We start from the raw sequence: 15,442 nt of genomic DNA on the forward strand, positions 1-15,442 counted from the left end.
CTGACACTGTAAAAAGCAGTCAGATCTGTCACCCAAATCTGTAGGTGATAGGACTGATTAAGCAGTAGCCTACTGCCTAAATCTGTAGGGTTGGCAAGTATGAGGAAATAAAGAACAGTTTTGTACTGGGGCAGCTAAGCCAACGTTCTCCAATAAAGCTCTGCCTTCATAGACAAAAGACTCTTAATTGTAAATCCTTCAGAAGAGACCTTCAGGGCAAATCTTCTGTGCCTGCCTGACCTCTGCACTTTTTGTGCAATGCCACCACCTCAAATGGGTATTAGGCGAAATAAAAGCAGAGACAAAAATAGGCTTTCAAACTCAGTTTAATTAACATATACATTTTCTAAACAATGGAAGGCATTGCAGGAAATGTACTTTGATAGGTAATCACATGATTTTAGATATACGCTTTTTTATAATCAGAGAGTTCCTTATTTCGAAATGGTTGTAAACTTGACATCAGTTATTTCTTTTTAAAAATCTTTACCGACGATCGTCGAGTCTTCCCTTGGAAAAGGCGTCAAGATATCCTCTCAAAGATGGCAGCTCGGTACGTGCTCACTTTCGTGCCGGCGCGCAGTGCACTGATTGTCCCCTGTCTGTGTCGATGGCTCAGGCTGCGCTAGTTGCCAAAGCTCTCGCTGTCTTGTATGTGTAACTTTCCCTGCACGCCTGCCTCTTCCACTCAGTTTGTTTCGCAGCCTCAGCAGTGACGTCACTAATCTGCTGTTGTTGCGCCTGTTGGTGCGTTGTGACGTCAGCTCAGAGGGGTGCTCCGCACCCTGTTGCTTGCCGCATCCATGGAGGTGCTTATCCCATCCTTTCGGTATGAGGAGAGTGACCTAGAACCCAAGGGATACACGGTAAGGAGCATCGCTGGGAAAAGGCTTAGATTTCAGTAGCGACAGTTTAGTGTAAAACGTTCTGACGCAGTCATCGCATGGCGAGGCTATGACAGCATTAGGGTGTGATGGAAGGTGCAACACAATCACTGCATTAAGCAAAGCCTCTGACAGAATCAGTGTATGAGGTTGTGACAGGTTTAAACGTGAGCCTCTTAACAGCATCACTGCATGAGGAGTTTACTACATCGGTGCATAAGGCTCTGGACCGTACCACTGCATAGAGCGCTGATGGTCGAATGCACAGGTGCGCGGTCAGCGTCAGTGCAAGATGCACAGACCCAGGAGGCTGAGCTTCAACTTTAGAGGATGCTCTGACTGACTACATCATGCACGAGGCTCGGACTGCCTCACTGCGTGAGGTTGTCACTGCGGTAGCAATATGCAGTGCTCCATGAGGTTGCATGATCACTGCACGAGTCTGACAGCATCCATGCATGAGGTTCTGTCAGATCTGACATTGTCGCTGCCCGAGGCTCCGCATAATTGCACGAGGATTTGACACGACTTTCGTGGGCCACCCTCAGGCGTCAGTTCATCCTGCAACGATATGTGTTATCATTTGCTTAAATACCCCATGTGGCAGCATACCTTTGGCTGATGAGACTTGGTGCCAGTGACCACTGGACACGATTTGCGCTGATGTTTGTAGACATTAATTCAAAAGTCACTGTCTGTGACGTGAGGTTCTCTGACTTTGTGTCGATGCATAATGCTAATATACGGGTGAAGACTTGGCTGTGTGTACGTCGTCACAGCTGTTTGACGATGGGACTGCCAGCATGTTGATACTGTGGCCTCGTGAGTGTATAATGTCAAGGCTGTATTGTTTGAACTCATGTTGGTATTGTTGCAAGTCTCTAGTATCATGATTGCAGTGATGTTGTGCGACGTTATCGTCGTAGGTTGGTTTTGTCCCGACATCATGAACGCATAAATGCATGCCTGGGGGTCAGTGCCATCAGCAATGTGGCTAGCCCGACTGCGACCCCAGTTTGGGCTACACGCCCTTTGCACGTCTATATTTCTTTCTCCATTGTTTAGTATCGCTGCCGGACACTTTTTTTTTCTTTTTTCTTTTCTTGCATTCTAAAATCGTTGAATTTTTTATATTTAGTTTTTTTGTAAACCAAAGCTGTGAAGTTACTATTTCTTCGTTGTGTTTGTTTGTTTGTTACTCAAAAACACTGTAGTAGTACAATGATATTTTGAAGGCCCAACACAGCACTGAGCAAACATATTTTGAGTGGGTGGGGGTGGGGGTGAGGAGAAGTCGTCGGAGAAAGGATAGGAAGAGTTATTTTAGGTGTTGGATTCACTGGAAATAATTGTTTTTCTTTGGACTTGGATCAACATCTTTCACACATAAGCCGGTCCATTCAGTGGTTTTAAATAGTTGTTGATCATAAACTCAAAGTTCGTCAATTATTACTTGTAAACATATTTAGTGTGGCAGGTCTGCTTGCAAGAAGTACTCTGTTGATAGTGGTGTAGAAGAGAAGAAGACTTTACTCTTCTTAATTATGATATATAAGTAGATGAAAAAGGACACCACCAGGCACATGCAACCTACAGGTCTGGCTTCCCCTAACTGCCAAACATTGAACACTCACACGCTATGCTCAAGTATCAAACAGAGCATTCTGCGCCCTAGTAAAATACCACATGTTGTTATCGTTAAGGGTTCAACGGGATAATAGTGCTAACAAAAATATTGACCAAATATGTAGACTGCATTAATAGCTACTGCCTATTTTCTACCTAGAAACATGTAAACGTTTCGTTTTTGTTTTTTGCACTGAGTAAATATTGTATTATATTCCACCGTGTATGGATTTTTGCAAAGCACAATTGTCAGCCGTTCGGGGTATATTTTCTCTGAGAGAAGACAACGAATTGATAATCACAGTAACTCGAGAATGGTCAAGTGTTGCACTCTCGCTGAAAATGAGCGATTCGTTTCTCCTGGAAGATGAGGAGGAAGGTTATTCCTCGGTATTGGAGCATGGTGAGTCAACGATCTCCTACCAGATCTGGCACCTTTTTAAAGTTTGAACAACCATAAGACCATGGGTGGATGAAAAAGTGTGTGCAGTGGTCTTTACAGGGACACTTTACTTGTTTCAAGTATATATTTTTCCGAAAGATATCTGTGCGCAATTCACAATCTTAAAGGGGCACTCTCGTGCATAACAATGCAGTGATTGCCATGTGTGGTCTAGAGAACAGCAGCATGCTTCAGATCTGATAAATGTATTATCTGTAGTTAAGCCACAAATTGATATTTGTAACAGCACTCCTGCGGACCATAATCTTGTGTTTTCACAACATAGCAGAGTGGGAAAGATTCACAGATGCCACTTGGAGGGCGTGTTTCTGGCGTGAATTAAGATGTTTGTGCAAGTCTGTTCTCGAAGGCAAAACGGCAATTACTTCAGTATTTCATTTGAAATAAAATATGCATGGGAGTACTCCTGGAAAGATACTTTTCTGCTCAGGTAGTTAGCGCAAATGACAAAGGACAGGGCATATATAATCTGTTTTTAGGCAACGGTTAAGCTATTGTCACCGAATGGGATCATAGGCACACATCTGACCCCAGTGTTTATGCCAGTTGCCTCCGTGTGATGAGCCTCAGCACACTGCTTGCCAGTATGTTCAATGGGCCGTAGGGAAATATATTTTGTCTTTTCAGTTTGAGCTGCATAAGCAAGGTTTTTCCAACGCCAGTTGGCGCTCCATTTGATATGGGGTTGATTTTGGCTTTTTCAGTGCAGTGTACTGGAATTGTGTAGCCTCAGTTTACAGTGCATGTCAGACTGGGAGCTTACTGGGAATGTTAAACATGGGGCCTATTTACCATGTCACACTATGTGGGAGCTTACTGCACATTTCAAGCTTAATGGGAGTCAACTGGCAGTTTCAGCTGTCTGAGAATGTCAAACTGTGAGATTGTTGGTAGCATCAACCTGAGAGCTTATAGTGAATGTCATGCTTAACGGGAAGGTTAAACTGGGAGCTTTTTGAGAATGTCAAGCTGTGAAACTATTGGGTGCTTTCTGGGAATGACAAGTTTATCGGCAATGGCAAAGTGAGCGCTTACTGAGAATATTAAAACTGAAGCTTTCTGGGACTGTCAATCCAACTGGGGGCTCAGTGGGAATGTTAAACCTGGAGCTTACTCGGAATTTGAATGTTAAACTCAAAGTGTCAAGTTAACTGGGAGTTTACTGGACACTGGGAACTCACTAGAAATGGAAAACTGAGAGCTTACTGAGAATGTCAAGCTGGAAGCCTAGCATGCAATGTCCAGCCTGGGGCATACTGGAATCCCCAAACTGGAAGCTTACAGGGAGTGACATGCCTTCCCATGTTATGAAGTTGTGATCTATTATAATGACATGACATTTCACGACATGCCATGATATCCTCCTAACCTGACATCAAGAAATGCCATAACATATATATGACGTTTCATGATCTGTCATACCGTGCTTTAATGATACTGTTGTTAAGGATTTCAAAGGCACGGTACACTCCAGACCAGGACCCTTTCTACTGGCCGGGGATGCGGCGCACAATCAAAATACTTTGATTTATTATGAATTCAATTTGAGAAGGCACCCAACCCGTCTCACACCCACCTTTACAAACACCCTGGGTCACAATGGACCATGACATAGGCTGGTGTGTAATAATACAATATTTATTTATTTTAAAATTTCAATGAAAAGCACACAAATGTAATATAGGGCAGCAATCACCAGTGTGGTGATACTTACACTGTAAAATGATAGAACACACTTAGTTTGACCTTTTAACATCAGATATATAATGCACAAGTGAATACAGGCAATATTGTTATTGGGAGGTGTTTTCTGACAGCACCACAGTTAGTATTTCCCCCTGCAATGCTCCCTCAAACCCCTGTTAACCACATTGTGTGTGGGTAGAAAGGAGTAGCACAGAGTCAGGTATACTAGTCAACAGAATGCAAATCCGACCTTCCCCCTCTGAATGGGAGGCAAAATCGGATTGGAAACCTTTGAAAATTGAGCAAAATAGCACTCGGAATCGCTAAATACTTATTTTACGTGTGCGGTTGAATGAAGTAGAAATGGGTATAGCAGTATCAGAGATGTAAGAACACTAGCAAACTACAAGGCAATGTACTAACAACGGCCATACAGTTCTGAAAATCGTCTTGGGAAGGAAAAAGACAGTGCAAGCAAATCACACGTGGAGAAATTGCATTTGCTTATTTTCACGGGTTTAAAATGACAAAACAGCTTGAAAAATAGGTTAAACAGACAAACGTGGAATGTGGTTTTGATGCTAAGGGACAAATGCACATCACAGTTATAACCATTCAGTGAGGAATGCCCCCATTTGCTGGTGTACACCCTGAATATGGGTGTACATGAAAGTGTCTTACTGGAACCAAACTGGGTAATGCTGAAAAGGGCATCCGTGTGCAGTCATTTTAAATGCAGGACATTTTCTTTTTCAGTGGGAAGTTTTGAGCTGGCAGCATAGCAGTGCTGCCTTTGAATTCTTCTCTTTGGTTCACATAAGGAAAACACTGGCAGCCATTCTTGGGGTGTTCCATGTTCCATCTTGCCCCATATGTGCTTGGTAAAAACAGCGCAGCCATTATTTTGATGACTGAAAAACACAGTTTTGATGCAAGTTAATGGTGCTCAACAGAGCCAGCGCAGCCATTCTGATGGTAACTGCTGAAAATGCAGTTTGGTGATGTAGGGGAGTTCTTCTGGGCTGATAAATGTACCCCACAGATTCCCCCCCTGCTTCCCCGAGACTTCTTGTTGAAGGGAAAGTAGGACAAAGTGGGGTTCATTGGGCGAAGTTCTTCTTCCATCAGGGAGCAGTACGCCACGATCCTCCCTTTTGTCTTTTGTTGGAGAGTGGGGAGCAACACTCCCTTTCCTTCGTTCCCTTCTGGGTCCCCGGGGAGGTCCTCATGGGTCTACGGGGCAATGAAATCAATAATCTAATAGGAGATCTATAAAAAAACAGGTTTTAGAATCTTGCACTTTCAGTTTTCCCAGAAGATCGACATCAGTGGGACAAAAATATATTACATTTACAATTAGCAGCAGACAAATGACTTAACAATACAAAGACAGGACATTTTTTACACCACACATTCATTACATATCTTTTTCAATAACACTGAAGAAAAGTAATCCCTGTTAGATAGATATACCTATGGACCTACCTATTTCCTTCTGCTGCTGCTTCTTCATTCTTCTCATTCTCCAGGTGTCTCCTCTATTTGACTTTGCCTGGGCCCCTTTATCAGCTGCAGAGTGTGTCTAGGGTGACAAATCTTTAACTGATTAATGTGGACCCATTTCTCTTCTGACAGCTCTCCTTTGGGGATGCAGATTCTGTAGGCGACAGGTGATATTTTATCTACAATTTGAAAAGGGCCGCACCAGGAAGGGAGAAATTTCTGCTCCTTAGTCTGGTTCCTTTGAGAATTTTACAAGTAGACTCTGTCTCCTTCTTGGTATTCCTTTTTGGTTGTTTTTAAATCATATTGAGTTTTCATCCCCTCCGCTGACTTTTCAAGATTCCGCTGAGCGTATGCAAAAGCATGCGGAAGGTGTTTTCTTAGATTCTCAACATATTCATGAGTTGTTGAGGCGTTTATCAGTGCCTGCTCGTGTGTTCTACAGAGCAGATGCTGAGGAAGCACCATTTTTCGTCCAGTCATTAGATCAAATGGAGACCTTTTGGTTGCAGAAGATGTTGTAGATCTGATGGCCAGGAGGACAAGCAGTAGTCGGATGTCCCAACTTGGCCCAGAATCTGCCACAAACTTTTTTAGAATGCTCCCAATTGTTTTATTGTACCTCTCTACTCCCACACTAGACGACGGCGGTATGCAATCTGAAGTTTCCTTTTTAACCCAAGTATCTCCCACATCTTTATCATCACTTCGCTGGTGAAGTGACTTCCTTGGTCTGACTCAATCCTTTGGGGTAGGCCAAAACGCAAGAAGATGTGGTTGATCATCAGGGCAGCTGCTGTTTCTGCCTTGCGATTTGGGGCTGGTAGATATTCCACCCATTTGGTAAACAAGCATTTTACTGTTAACATGTACTTGTTTCCCCCTAGAGGAGCGAATCACGGGCCCAATGAAATCTACTTGTAAATCTGACCAAGGCAGTGCCATCCCCATCTTCTGGAGGGGAGCTCGGTGTGTGAGTGAATTCTAGAGTAGTATGAAACCCTTGTTCACCCGCTGTGGCCGCGTCATGGGTGTGATTTAGCATCAGGCTTCGGAATGAGGTCGGTACCACCCTCTGGTCGCATCCAGAGATGGTTCTCCAACAGACCGTCTTGGATACAGAACATTTTGGGACACTTCATCAACACACTGAGGTCCTCTTTCCCAATGTAATCGCATTCCGTCAGAGGAAAGTTCTCAGGGTCCTCAATGTGTTGGTAAAATTTCCCAATAATCGGATCCCTTTTTTGTGCCATGATTAAATCAGCATCTGGGGTCTCCTTACTCCACTTGGCAGTTGAGAGTTCATTGTGAGCATTTGTCTGGGACCTAGTGACAGCAGTGACCTGGATTTCCTCCAACAGGGACTCGATCTCAAGCAGATCCCCCTGGATGGCTCCAGTTTTTGCCAGCTGGTCAGCCGGGTCGTTTCCAGTTTTGTCTGGCCCCTCTATTCTGGAATGACCCTTAATCTTTTTCCAATAGATGGTGATCCAATTAGAGGTAACCAGATCATCAATATTTTGTATTAGCTTGCCATGTTTAAATGGTTTGTTATTAGCACACAGCATGCCTCTGGTTTTCCAATTTACCAGGTGCTCCACAAACCTGTTCCGGACATAATCTGAATCAGTGTTTATGACTAGTTCGTGGAGTTGGTGTTGGAGGGCAGTGAAAATGGCCTGATGAACTGCCATCAACTCCACCACCTGACTACTGTGGGGACCAATTTTGTACCCAGCAGAGGGTTCCGGGGCATCGTTCACCCAGGCATTCCCACCGCCGGCCACCAGTTCCTTTTCCCCGTTGTCAACATGGTAGGATCACCCGTCCACATAAACTGTGGGCATTCCCTCGCACGTGTCTTCTTCATAGACTTTGTGTGGGGATTTCAGGTACGTCTCAGTGTTGTCCTGGGTTTTGAGACTTTCGTCCTCGAGACAGTTTTCTCTGGCACAATCATGCAAGTCAGCCAGACCTTGCGCGAGGGGACTCTTCTTGTTTTGGCTATATCTGACCTCCATAGGAAAGTCTTGCATGGACAGAATCCAGGAAGTAATTCTGCAATTACTCACATTTCCTGTCAGGGTTCTGTCGCGTTGGCGCTATTGCAAAGAATGTGCTACCCCTGGATGAACAGGTGGTAAGTTTTCAATGCCCACACAGTTGCCAGGAGTGCCTTCTCACAAATGTTGAATTTTTTCTTCCACAGAGGATAAAGCCTTACTTGCATAGGAGATGACTTTATTGACCTTGTCATGCTTTTGATATAATACTGCTGTCAAGCATGTATTCGAGAACCCCATCTCCAAGAAGAACTTGGGCAAGGCGCTTGTGAGAAACCTTTGAGTTGTTTTACTGCCTCGGCTTGTTCTGGACCCCACTCCCACTTGAGCCCCCTTCAACAGATGGACCAGGGGTCTTGTGACCTCTGCGTAATCCTCAATGAACTTCCTGCTGTAATTAGTCAGTCCAAGGAGGCTTCTTAGCTCACGCAGAGTTGTAGGGTCTTTTTAGTTTTAATAGTGCTTCCACTTTCTTCTTCTGGGGACAGAGATCCTCAGGAGTTATTTCATGTCTCAAGAAGTTGACACAGGTCCTGCACCACTGTGCCTTCTGGAAGGACAGTTTTGCTCTGGCAACCCTCAACTGTGTCAGAACATAACGGATTTCCGCTATGTGTTCCTCCACAGTTGAGCTTTTGATCAGGCCATAATCCACATAGGCCAGGTTACCCCTTTCACCCAAGTCAGGCATGGCCTTGTGTAGGAAGATATTGAATTTGTTGCCGGAGTTTATGTATCCAAAGGGAGTCTGGGTCCACGTGTATTGCTGCCCCGGAAGCTAAAGGCCAGCTTGCATTGGTCCTCCTTACTGACGGGCATGGTCCAGTATCCATTTGTCAGGTCAATAGCAATGTATACCTTTGACCCCTGTATCTGGGCCAGCACTTGGTTAATGTAGGGAAGAGGCCATTGGGACATGTGAACCCGTTTCTTCAGCTCCCTAAGGTCTGTGCAAAGTCTCCATTGGCCGTTTTTCTAATTAAAGGTGCTGTGGACTGGACAAATTATCCCACGGGACTCTAGATTTTTGATCATTTCCGTCAGGGACTCCATAGTTGTGAGAGGCAAGCGTTATTGCTTCACAAACACAGGAGTCATCCCAGGGTGTGTGGGAATTGTGGTACTAAGTATCTCAGTGCGACTACAATCGTACGAGTTTACAGCAAAGATATCTTAGAAATCTGAGAACACCTGTTTCAACTTTTGCTTTTGTTCCTCAGTCTCGCAGGCATCGGCGAGGTTGACCCGCTCTTCAACCATTTGCATGAAGCCTGGGATGACTTCGGGTTTTGCTATCTCAGCAGCCTCCTCCAGCTGGGTGGAGAGGTCTCTGGTGAGAGTATTGACCTGGACAGAGGGTTTCAGGTAGGAGAGGCAGTCACTGTGGACCTGGAAGACCACCTCATTCTTCCTGATGTCACAGGTCACCTCTTCCTCCCCGTAAGGGCAGGAAGAGTGCTCCAGAAAATCCCCCTCTTGCCGATTGAAGATCCTTTCTGGCGGTATGTCATTGTAATTGTCATAGCAGTCATTGGGGAATGGTCCTATAAATTCATTTCCTAGATCCATGGAAAAATGCTGGTCATCAACAGCCATTCCAATAATGGTGCCTGCGCCCAGAGTGATACTCCTAGGGTCGCTGTTATCCACCAATATTTGAATGGTGTTGTGTTTTACATTGACTAATGGTGTTGGGTTTAACCCCAACCCCTGCTGTTGGAGATGGGCATTGAGATGTACATATGCATCTGGATTTTGTAGTTTCTGTCCTTTTAATTTTTAAGTCCAGTGGGAATTGTCGGGTCCGTCCTGGGATGGTGACCTCCTCTCCAATTTGAACTTCAACCGGATACGGCAGCAATTGGGCTGACCGAAATGCTTTTTCAGAATCATCAAAGCCCATGGGATTGCCCCCTAACCGGGACCAGGCCTTGTAATTTATAAGGTCCAAATTAATTGAAAACCGTTTGAGAATGTCACTGCCTAAATAGAATGCAGCAGGGACATCTCGCACGACCCAACAATTATGCTCTATGCTTTTGTCACCTGTAGAAATTTGGAGCATACATCTGGTAGGCATGATATGTTTGGAATTGGGAGGTTCCAGGCCCATTTCCCACTTATCAATCAATTTAAATGTGGGAATGGTTGGATCTTTTGGGAGCTTTCTGAACATGGCTTTGCTGATGAAGCTCTTTCCGTTGTTCAGGAACACTCTGGCGAGAACAGACTCCTTCCCCTCATTTAACTGAATAGGGAGGAACAACTGTCCTCTCATTTTCTGAATGTCAGCTATACTTTGAGCTGGTTTTTCATCACTTTTGACTATAGGATTTGGATTTTCAGATTGGGAATTGGTATAACATTTCAAAGTATTTCCTTCCAGTGTGGAATGCCACTTGAAACTGGAAGGAAGATTGATTTTCAGGACTGGAGAGGCGTTCCCATCACCACTTTGTTGTCTTACAGCAATTACTGTAATATCATGTATTTGATTATTTTGGAAATGAAACTCAATATGATCAGATTTCTGTTCAACCATGTGGTATGTGCCATTTAAACTAACATGGACGCTTTGCTCTAATTTTATTGGCCGGTTAGTCTGAGTCCAGAGGACCTTATTTACACAGTCTATTGGGGGAGAATGTAATTCCCTAATAGACATGGGGTTCCCTCTGGAGTCACGACTATGACCGGATGTTTCACCTTATGTCATCTAATTTTAATTTCCAGATCCGCAGTCCCCTCGACAGGAATTCCATTCCCGTCGAAGTTCTTGAGTTGTCCAGGAAGAGGAGTGAGAGGGATCTGGTGTCTCTCCCTCTTTCCTGAATTTAGCTGCCCAAAGGCTCTTTTTGACAGCAGAGTGGCTTGGGATCCGGTGTCCACCAGTGCTTAAAATGCACATTGCCCTTGCACTTGGACGGGGGCATAGAATCTACCTTCTTTGTCCTCCAAGAGGCAAAAGTAATGGGCAAACTGGGTGGTAAATTTCTTTATTTTGGACTCCGACACAGTGGAGTTTTGGACATATTTCTGTGCTGGAAATCTGCAACAAATATCTGTCCTTCTCAAATCTCTGGGATTTCGGAATCCCCTTTTTCCCTTAGCTCTATGCTGCCCCCTCTTACCTGGTTGCAGTCACTAGAACCAATTTGTGGGGAGGATCCCTCCATTAATATTTAGTTCTCAGGATGACAATTCTGGGGTTCAGGGATGGGCGACTCTGAATCAGTCCCCACACCCACCCAGTCTTCATTCAGGTCCCTTGGGACCCATTTTGTTTTGGGAGAAATTCCCCCGTCCCTGAAGGAGAAGATTTTCTTCCCAGAATCCTCCAAGGATTCTTCCTCTTCAAACTGGAGGACACTGACTTCCTCCACAAAATGGGTCTTTTTGATGTCTTTGTTTCTCCTACCCACCCCCTGTTCCCTGGGTTGCAGAGTTTTGGGGGCAAGAGATTTTAGTTCTGATTCTAGGGTGTCCAGGGGCTTTTCACGGGTGAGGAAGGAAGCTTCCTCTAGGGCTTTACACCCCCCCTTCCTCCCGTGCCTCCTCCTCTGGAACCAGTGAGTTGTCAGGGTTCTCTCCCCGTCATTGTTCTGGGGTGCCAGACCCTTGATTTGAGAGGTTCTGAGACGCCATGTTCATCTGAGGGTTTTGTTGTGCCCTCAACATGCGGCTCGTATCCTGTGTGAGGTTCTGGACCTGGCGCTCCAGTTGGGACACCCTCTCTGGCTGGTATGGGGGTCTTTGTTCAAACCTAGGTAGTTCAAGGGAAGGGTTCCTATCCCTTCTCCCGGAGTACCCTGGGTACTGGGGATTCCCTTGGTAACCCTCCACCCTTGACCTCCTCTCTTTCAGATAGCGTGGTCTGGACTCCTGAAAGCGGGGACAGAAAGGAGGGTTGTCCTGCTTGTTGGGGTTTGGAAGATATCGGGGAAGGAAATTTAACCCAGGATTTGGGGGATTACTGCCCTCCTGAGGAAGTTAGGAGAGAAGTTTCCTGGGGCAGTACTGACCTGGTAGGATCCCCCCCTTGGGCTGGAGGAGTCCATACGTACCCCAAGATAGGACTGTTGCCCTTATATCTGGTACTGATGTAGTCAAGAGAGTTAGGGTCCCATTGGTGGGATTACCTACCTGACTACCTCCTGCTGCTGATTGACCAGAAGGCCTTCTTTGGCTCTGATTTGGCTGGTTTTGGGAAGCTGTGTTTTTTAGGCCCCCCCATTTCTAGATCCAAAAAGGGGGCACCCTTCACCTCTGCCACCTTAACAGCAGCGGGGGTGATGGTTGTTTTTTTTTTTTTTTGTTGGTCTCGTTATTGTTTTCTGCAGTTTTTTGGACCTCATAGATCAGGGTAACCTGCTTTACTACCCAGTCCAGGGTTCTGTTGTCATGAAAATCCCTTACCAACTGGGTCATTATATATTTTGGGAGCCCATGAAAATAAGTGGTGATGAATTCTCTACTATTCATGCGCACCCGCCTGGTAGTTTGGGTAAAGGTGCATTTTAGCTCCTGCACAAATTCTCTTGGGGCTTAATCCTCTCTGCATTGCAAATTGTAGGCTGCTTTGCAAGCCTCCTGGAGGTTTCTGTGGGCAGAAAAGTGCTTCAAGATGGCCGCCTTATAGGTGGACCACCTTGAATGGCTTTGGTCTTCCAGTCCAGCAAAGAAGCTGGAGTACTCCGGAGAGAATGTCCATTTGGCATAATCTATGCAGTTCTGGCTATTTTTGATGTGAAAAGAGTCCATCGTTTGTTCATATAATTCCAGATGCTCCCAGACAGAATATTTAGCATTTTTGTGATACAGGGTTATACAATTCCTAATAGCCTTAATCTGCCTAAAGGGATCTTTCACCAGAGCTCTTTTGTTTATTGGCCTTATTTTGCTGCGTTACCGGAGTCCACTTGCCCTCTGACTCAGAACTGCTACTGTTTGAGGTACTCTCTTTATTTTCTAGGCACTCCCTGATTCTTGGAGCCTAGTTTCCTCTCCCCTGTGGTACCTTGGGCTCTCTGGGTCACTTCCCTTGAACTCCCTCTTTCGAACAGGAGAGTGGTCTTCTGACTCCTCTCTGCTGCTTCCAGGGTCAGTGGAGGGTCCCCCCCACGGCCCTGTTTGGATGGCGGTTTTTAGAATGCTCTTTTGGGGCCTCATTTCATGCTGTTTTTCTGCAAAGTAAACCAAATGGTTCCTTTGTAAGTGATGCTTCTGTAGGTCTAGCTCCCTGAGTTTCTCCTCATAGGAGTCTTCCTGATCAGTTATTTCAGCCATAACATTTTGGAATTTCTGATGGCTGGTGGCCTACCTGCTCAATCATGCTAGGCCTATTTAAGTCTGGCTGCCTCATGACTCCCAGTTCTTGTGAACCTGGCGGACATGAAGTCAGCAGTGCCTTGTGTATATGAATTGGTAAATGGGTTGAGGCCCTTAGTAAAGAGGGCATCACACTGTGATTAGGGGTTGCCCTGTCCCTCTCTACTTGTTTGGGGTCCCTCAAGTTTGTATTCAGCCTAGCATACACTTTCTCTAACAGCTCCAGTGTCTCCTTTTCAGCCCCTATTTCCTGACAGTAGGCAAAGGCCTGAGCCTTTTGCTCTGCTATCAATGATTGGCTTACTTCTATGACCTTTTCTTGAGCTGCTACCTGACTCTGGAGTCCACTGTTCTCCTCACAGAGGGTCTCCTTGTCTTTTTGTGCTGCCTGTATGGTCTGGCAATACTGTGGCCATTTTTGTTGCAAGAGATGCATCTCCTGATCTTGCACATTTTTTACTTGGGTGTTCTCTTCTAGAGCATTTTTCATATTTTACTTGTAGTTGATTTAGTTTCTGGAGATCTAACTCTTTCCCGTAGATCTGTTTTTAGGTTGCTCACTTCCTGACAAGAGGGCATCTTTTTCTTTATACAGGGCACCCCTCTGTTCAACCCGTTCATCCCGCTGTTGTTTGATGGTACATAACGTCTGGCGTTCTTGGTTAAATTCTGTCTGGAGGTGGAGTTCTTTACTGATTAATTTATTATTCTTTTCTTCCAACTTTATCTGATTTTATAATATGGTTATTTGTTCTGAGCAGGTTCTGTTATATTTTAGTTTTTGATTCAGTGTCTGTTGGCTCTCTTCCAGAGAGTCAACCTTTTCCTGACACTCCACTTTTAATGCGTCTAATTGGCTTTCTTGGTCTGAATTATTTTATGTTGTAGAGCCAAGTCCTCTTTTCGCTGTTTGATGTACTTTTCAAATTCTACCTTAGAATCTTGGCTCTTTTGCAGTTTGCAGCACACAATCAAAATACTTTTATTTTATTTGTTATGAATTCAATTTGAGAAGGCACCCAACCCGTCTCACACCACCTTTACAAACACCCCGGGTCACAATGGCCCATGAACCAGGCTGGTGTATAATGATACAATATTTATTTTAATATTTCAAAGAAAATCACACAAATTTAATGTAGGGCAGTAATCACTAGTGTGGTGATACTTACACTGTAAAATGATAGAACACACTTAGTTTGACCTTTTAACATCAGATATATAATTCACAAGTGAATACAGGCAATATTATTTTTGTGAGGTGTTTTCTGATAGCACCCCAGTTAGTATTTCCCCCTGCAACGCTCCCTCAATCCCTGTTAACCGAATTTTGTGTGGGTCGAAAGGAGTAGCAAGGAGTCAGGGATACTAGGCAACAAACGGAATGCAAATCAGACCTTCCTTCTCTGAATGGGAGGCAACATCAGATTGAAAACCTTTGAAAATTGAGTAAAATAGCACTCAGAATTGCTAAATACTTACATGTGCGGTTGAATGAATGAGGTAGGAATGAGTATAGCAGTATCAGAGATGTAAGAACACTAGCAAACTAGAAGGCAATGTACTAACAACGGGCATACAGTTTAGAAAATCGACTTAGGAAGGAAAAACACAATGCAGCCAAATTACAGGTGGAGATATTGCATTTGCTTATTTTCACGGGTTTAAAATGACATACCAGCTTGAAAAATGGGTTAATCCGACACAATCGGAATGCGGCTTTGATGCTAAGGGACAAATGCACATCACAGGTATAATATGAAAATGAAAGGGTAACTCTGAATGGATGACGGGGTGAGATCCTTAACGGGAAAGGAAAAATCGGTTTTAAAATGCAAGCAGTTGCACAGGGAAAATCGGTTTGAAAAGGAAATGACAAGTTTTAC

General features: G+C 44.6%; 1 protein-coding gene across 1 annotated transcript in view; it reads left to right on the forward strand.

Annotated features, from left to right (window-relative positions):
- Positions 1-627: 627 nt before the first annotated feature.
- The window catches only part of SNX24 (sorting nexin 24), a 1,521,972-nt gene continuing 1,507,157 nt past the window's right edge, over positions 628-15,442 (forward strand). Inside the window, exon 1 of the mRNA XM_069625579.1 lies at positions 628-866. Coding sequence (XP_069481680.1) covers positions 804-866 — 63 coding nt within the window. The 5' untranslated portion in view covers positions 628-803. The remainder of the gene's footprint in view (positions 867-15,442) is intronic.

This window comes from Ambystoma mexicanum, chromosome 6p (genome assembly GCF_040938575.1).
Source record: "Ambystoma mexicanum isolate Mex_15411 chromosome 6p, UKY_AmexF1_1, whole genome shotgun sequence".
In the NCBI taxonomy this organism is placed as follows: Eukaryota; Metazoa; Chordata; class Amphibia; order Caudata; family Ambystomatidae; genus Ambystoma; species Ambystoma mexicanum.